Raw genomic sequence first — 7008 nt, forward strand, 5'->3', positions numbered from 1 at the left:
GGGACTGTTCTCTATACAGTAGTAAATGGGCACACTAGAAGTAGAGAAACAGGTGAAGGCTGTTGAACTCTCGTCTGTCCTTCTCTATCTTGTTGAGATATGAATACTAGTTTACTCCAGCCGCTGAAATCCTTCGCACAAGGAGCTCCAGATGGCAGGTTGGATCAAGTCCCTGCTAGCGGAACATTTCAACGGCACTGGACCCTGCAAAGACAGGTTCCAGGGAGCTTTCTGCAGTACCATCTGCCGGAAGACGAAAGTCCTCCTAAGATAGCAACCACCCTGAAAATCGAAAGCACCAGCCACAGTTGCCACCCACTCTGGTGCCCCGGGGACGAAGAGTGCCACAAGCTGGAGAGCACTGTGAGCAAGCTGGGGCGTGTCCCGAGCCAGGAAGTTTCTGATTGGCTCTTTCTGGTAAACTACTAGGCTGAGGGCTAAAGAGGTAGGAGGGGAGCGGTTTATAGAGGGAGTGAACACCCTAACTAAACAGAGCGGGACAAGTGGGTTTGACTGTGGTTTCTGGGCGTTTGCGCAAGAAGCCACGCGCACTGGTAAACCCGGGCCTCCCGAGGCAGCAGTTTCAAAATGCCCAGAATCTCAAAGAACTCAAGGACCTTTTGCACTAATTCCAGCAGCCTCCTGTGGCTCTGCGTTTATGAGTCCTACGCTGTGAGTGTTGAAACTTTTTACATGACTTCTTGCGATATCTCAGTCCTAGCACGGTATCCTCTGCGAAGGGCTTTTGTAGACTGAGACCCTAACAGGCACTGAGGAACCCGCTCCAAGGCGCCTGGAGCAGTCCCGATTTCAATATGTCATAACTATACCGCAGCTTTACTTTCCATTAAAAAAAAATTACATAAAAAAATCCAAGTACGATGTGGAACAAGAGATGCAGACCTAGTAAAAATTAAGAAATACGTCCCCAGAAGCGAATGATTTTCACCTCGTTCTGATTTTTAATTAGACGCAACTTAACACTTCTACAAATTAAATATACAATAGGTAAGAACTTTTTACACACCTCTCTGTATGTATTTCTGTCACATTGAACATGAGCGATTTTACGAGTTTCTTGAGAGCTGTGATCCAGGCTCGGAGGGACCTCAGGACAGGCTGGTTCTCTAGGCTGGTGCTCAAAGTCTCCAGACGCGTCCAGCCTGGCCCCGGGAGCCGCCTACCCTGGCTCCCGTCTGAGCTGGGGCCACTCGGACACCAGCCGGGAGCCCGCTCCTCCCCCACTCTCCGCACTCGAGCCGCCTGGGAGGTGACACCCTCAGGAGTCGAATTACAGCCCCCGCAATTAACATATGAATTTCCAGAACTGACTAGAGGGACAAGGTGAATTTTTTTTTCCCCCAGAGCGGGAGATGGAGTCCTCGGCACACAGTAACTTTTCTCCGGGTGTAAAAACTCTTTGATTGGCTCCTCGCACGCGCCTGCCCGCCCCCTTCTTTGACTGAGCAGACACGCGACTGGCGCAAGGAGGGGGCTGGGGGGGGAGCCGGGGGAGATACACTGGCGCGTGCCGCTTTTTAAAGGGGCGCAGCGCCTTCAGCAACCGGAGAAGCTTCGTTGCACGCGACCTGGTGTGCGATCTCCGAGTGAGAGGGGGAGGGTCAGAGGAGGAAAAAAAAATCAGATCTTGCAGAAGAGACTAGGGAGGTTTTTTGTTGTTGTTGTTCAGAGCTTTTCCCCTTCGTTGAACTGGGTTGCCAGCACCTCCTCTAACAGGGCACCTCCGAGCCATTGCAGTGCGATGTCCCGCCTGCTGCATGCAGAAGAGTGGGCTGAGGTAAAAGAGTTGGGGGACCACCATCGCCATCCCCAGCCGCACCACATCCCGCAGCTGACGCCACAGCCACCTGCTACCCTGCAGGCGAGAGACCATCCTGTCTACCCGGCAGAACTGTCCCTCCTGGACAGCACCGACCCACGCGCCTGGCTGACTCCCACTTTGCAGGGCCTCTGCACCGCACGCGCCGCCCAGTATCTGCTGCATTCTCCCGAGCTGGGTGCCTCCGAGGCCGCGGCGCCCCGGGACGAGGCTGATGGCCAGGGTGAGCTGGTAAGGAGGAGCGGCTGCGGTGGCCTCAGCAAGAGCCCCGGGCCCGTGAAAGTGCGGGAACAGCTGTGCAAGCTGAAGGGCGGGGTTGTAGTGGACGAGCTGGGCTGCAGCCGCCAGCGAGCCCCTTCCAGCAAACAGGTGAATGGGGTACAGAAGCAAAGGCGGCTGGCAGCAAACGCAAGGGAGCGGCGCAGGATGCATGGGCTGAACCACGCCTTCGACCAGCTGCGCAACGTTATCCCGTCCTTCAACAACGACAAGAAGCTGTCCAAATATGAGACCCTGCAGATGGCTCAGATCTACATCAACGCTCTGTCGGAGTTGTTGCAGACTCCCAGTGTCGGAGAGCAGCCACCGCCGCAGGCAGCCTCCTGCAAAAATGACCACCACCACCTTCGCGCCTCCTCCTCCTATGAAGGAGGTGCGGGCGCCTCTGGGGTAGCTGGGGCTCAGCCAGCCCCGGGAGGGGGCCCGAGACCTACCCCGCCCGGGGCTTGCCGGACTCGCTTCTCTGCCCCAGCTTCCTCTGGGGGTTACTCGGTGCAGCTGGACGCTTTGCACTTCCCAGCTTTTGAGGACCGGGCCCTAACAGCGATGATGGCACAGAAGGACCTGTCACCTTCGCTGCCCGGGGGCATCCTGCAGCCAGTACAGGAGGACACCAGCAAAACATCTCCCAGGTCCCACAGAAGTGACGGAGAGTTTTCTCCCCACTCTCATTACAGTGACTCTGATGAGGCCAGTTAGGAAGGCAACAGCTCCCTGAAAACTGAGACAACCAAATGCCCTTCCCAGAGCGCGGGAAGCTCCGCGACAAATATCCGTGCACCCTTTAATTTTTGCTCTGCGGTGATCGTTGCTAGCAACGACGTGACTTCAGAAGGCTGCGGCTCTTCCAGCCCCCATTCCTCCTACCTTCTGCTTCCTCTGTATATAGATTACGGTATCGTTATATGTACCTTTACGTGACATCTTTTCATACTCCATGCTGCCAATATGCTGCTAAAATGTCGTATCTCTGTCTCTGGTCTGGCTTTCACTTATTTTATACCTTGGGCGTTCATCCCAGTGTGTTGCGCTCACTCACAAATAAGGGACTTAGTCTTCGAGGTTGTTTCCCCAACTGCTTGAAACCCGCATTCGGTGCTTTACTGAACACGGACTATTGAGTTGTTAAAATGCAGGGGCAGATAAGAGTATCTGTAGAGCTTAAACACCGAGAGTGTCCAGCGGACCTAGGACGCACGCACTTCAACACTAGCTGCTGTGCCGCCTTGAAGAAACTCAACTGCCAATTGCAGACCAACTTTTGATTTTAAAAACAGCCACTCATAATCATTAAACTCTTTGCAAATGTTTGTTTTTGCAAATGAAAATTAAAAAAAAAACATGTAGTGTCAAAGGCATTTGGTCAATTTTATTTTGCTTTGTTAACATTAGAAAAGTTATTTATTATTTCGTATTTAGACCCATTTCTACTTATTTGCTTTTTTTTTACATTTTCTACTTGAGATCATTTTATTTTGATTTAGCAAGTCCAGTTGCCATTGCTTTATGTATTATGCTCTTTTACAAATGATAAAATAAACTTGAAAAAATCCTTTTCGTTGTCATGTGTTCTATTCCAGTAAAACATTAAAAATAATTTTAAGTGGCCTTGTAGAAATTATGAGATTTGCTGTTTTGAAGAATGTTCCAAACCTAGTGCCTTCCGGATGCACAATAAATTGTGAGATCAAACCGACCCAGCTTTGGATCATGGTTTGCCTTTGGATGACCAGAATCTTTCAGTGTCCTCACTTCTCAACAGAGTCAACAATCTCCAGGAGACACCAGTGCCCTCTGTCTCCGAGGCTCTGGTGGTCCATGCTGGTTAATATCACTGAGGTTACCTATTTATACTCAGAAAAAATTAGCCGAAAACTTTTCGGGTATACAATACAACTCATGATCTATAGAGGGAGAGATATCTTCAAAAAGGGAAGGGGACAATGGAAAAGAACTTGATGGAAAAGATAGGTTGGCAACCATTGTTTCAACACTAAGAAACTAGAAGCCTGGCTGTTGCTTTACTATTGCTGACTGCCAATGAAGATTTTTCTTTTCAAACTCACTTCTTCCAACACAGAGCTAGCATTTGCCTTGAATTTTTCCCCCAGAACAAACCAGACCAGTACATTCTAAGTCAGCTGCAGAAACTTAAGTGACCTATGACCCTCATCCCAGGTGTCCATATGGGGTAGGAATCTATTGTGGGATCTCAGGATCTTAGGAAAACTAATGCAGAGTGTGTAGAGAGTAGAAATCAAAACTTTTACAATGCATTTGATTGGCTAATTGAGGTGTAGCACTATTTACTAAACTCAAGTGCCTGGTAAACATCTCTGAATTTGAGGGGTCAGCTATCAGCAAATTCATTGTCCTTGTCATAACAAAATGAGGGTACCCCCACAAAATAAGGGGGGTTAGTTTGCTAGTTCTCTTATCCTACTCTGTCATCACCTTAGTACAAGGAAAACTTAACAGATTGCATCGGTACAAAAAGCGCTGCCCCAGGAAGCACTGGTTTTCTTCCATTGTGGAAGAATTGCAGAACTCTCTGCTGACCACTTAAGGTATGGTGACTTTCTCTAGAAGACTGTCCAGGAAAGTTTATCAGTTCTGTACATAGCCAGCAATCTGGGAGATGTGCACAGTGGCTAGGGACACTTTCCAGGAAAGGAACAATGCACCTGCCCTTAGATAACCCACTAAGACAAGCATCGGGAGTCTTTATATTGCTGAAAAGCATAACAAAAACAAAAAGCCAAACAACTGCGTTGGATACATTTTCATTTCTCTCTTACTAAGCAAACCAGATAAAAACAGATGAGCAAGACCAGAGAGCCAACTCTTACATATTTTCCTATTATTTGGCTTGGTGTGGTCTTTCCTATGTGTGTGTGTCAGTGTGGGCGTGGTGGCTAGTATTCTTTTACAAGCTGAAAATATGAGAAAGGAGAGGGGGGAAATCCTTTTCCTCCCAAAGAAAACACCCAAATTTTTAAAGCCACTCATGTATACTTTGTGTTAACCAACGAGGAAAAAGATTTCATCAACGTCATTTTCGTTGACTCTGAGAAAAAAGAAACAGCACGGGAAGCACCCTCCTTAACAGCGTTTATAGATAATGAAATGGCAGCTGACCCTACAGTCAGAAAATACCAATATCCATGGCTACACATGATGCTCCTGATCACCAGATCAGGGAGCCCACCCACAAATTTCTTCTTCAGTAAAAATGAATGGTTGGGAGTTGAGTCTGTCTAAAAGTCCAGATGGATGTTTACTGTCGCGGTGAGCAGAAATTCCAGTTCACCTCTCTGAGTGAGGAAGTCCTGTTTGCCTCTTCTCAGGGAGGAAACAATCATACCAGAATTTCAAACTTTAATTCTATATCATGTTGATGAAAAAGCAACAGAAAATTCTTCTAGCTCATCCAGATGAGAACAAAGTCTGCTGTTTTGTGGCAAATTGTGTGCTCAAAGTTCAAATTAAAACTTTAACCTCATTTTTTTCATCCCATTTCTTTCCTTTTCTTCATTTTGCTCTCTCTCTCTCTCTCTCTTTCTTTCTCTCTACCTTCCTTTCTTTCTCTCTCTCTTTCTTTCTTTTTTAATGTTGGCATTTCTTTGAAAGAAATCCACTCCAAGGTCCAGCAATGAAGTTTGCATAACAAACGTTTGGCAGCTCACTCTCCCACACCCCATTAACAAGCTGTAACATATAGCTGCAGGTTGCTATAATCTCATTAATATTTTGGAAACTTGAATATTGAGTATTTCTGAGTGCTCATTCCCCATATGCCAGACCACTCCTGCCATGCTGACTGGTTCCTTTCTCTCCATTATTAGCAATTAGCTTCTACCTTCCAAAGTCAGATCCAAGTATCTAAGATACTACCAAAGGCATCAACTATGTATGCAAGTTAGGCATGCTTAATATCACCCAAACAGACAAAGAGTCAGCACTTCTTAAAGTAATGAAGATAGATAAATCGGGTTAGTTCTTTGGGACACTGCTGGTGTTTTCCAGAGATTTCTATACTTTAAGCAGCTTGTTTTATATTCTGTCTTTGCCCTCAGCCAACCAACATTTTTATTTGTTGAGGGTTTTGGCTCACCACACTTTTGGAAACTTATTTGATTTCACGGGGAGCTGAAGGAAGATTGTTTTTGGCAACAGGCAAGTTTAACACGTTCTTCATGGGGCATTGGGAATGACAGGTCTACCAGAAAGGGAGGGGGAGTAATTTCCTCATTCTGAACCAGCAAGAGACCAGAGCTCTCCTGATTTTCCTATTGATTTTAAAGATTTAAAACTGAGCCCCAAAGTTGTAATTTTATTAAAGTGTGTCCTGGAATATAAATCTCCTGCTAACTTAAAAAATTCAAGAAAGGAGAGGAAAGAGAGCCGCTTGCCAGTTACAACCTAGACAGAGCGCTTGCTGGTGAGAGGAGAAGACCACGGGCAAGGACAGGTGGTAACTGAAATGTTTGCACTTCTTTTCTTGAGAAGGTTTAGGACACAGGGTAGGGAGAAGCTAAAAGAAAGCCGACTGTACTTTTAGTCTTTTCTGCACCCCAGGCCTTGGGTCTCCCCAGGCAACGAGTCACCCCTTTGCTTCTCCGCTCCTAACTGGAAAAGGCAAATGGGAGCAGAGAATGGGTTAAATCCCAGGACGCAGGGGAGAGGCAGGGGAGGAGAGAAGTCGCAGGGAGATAAAGGAAAGGACAGGAACCAAGAAGCGTGGGGGTAGTTTGCCGTAATGTGAGTGTTTCTTAATTAGAGAGCGGCTGACAATAGAGGGGCTGGCAGAGACTCCTGGCCCCGGTGCGGAGCGTCTGGAGCGGAGCACGCGCTGTCAGCTGGTGAGCGCACTTGCTTTCAGGCCGCTC

General features: G+C 47.6%; 1 protein-coding gene across 1 annotated transcript; it reads left to right on the plus strand.

Moving 5' to 3' along the window:
* Positions 1 to 1762: 1762 nt before the first annotated feature.
* On the plus strand, positions 1763 to 2818 carry LOC114616570 (protein atonal homolog 1). Its single transcript, XM_028762011.1, has one exon. It carries the CDS (start codon positions 1763 to 1765, stop codon positions 2816 to 2818), a length of 1056 nt encoding a protein of 351 aa, XP_028617844.1.
* Positions 2819 to 7008: the final 4190 nt, after the last annotated feature.

The sequence above is a fragment of the Grammomys surdaster genome, unplaced genomic scaffold, assembly GCF_004785775.1.
Source record: "Grammomys surdaster isolate TR1022 unplaced genomic scaffold, NIH_TR_1.0 332572, whole genome shotgun sequence".
Taxonomy (NCBI): domain Eukaryota; kingdom Metazoa; phylum Chordata; class Mammalia; order Rodentia; family Muridae; genus Grammomys; species Grammomys surdaster.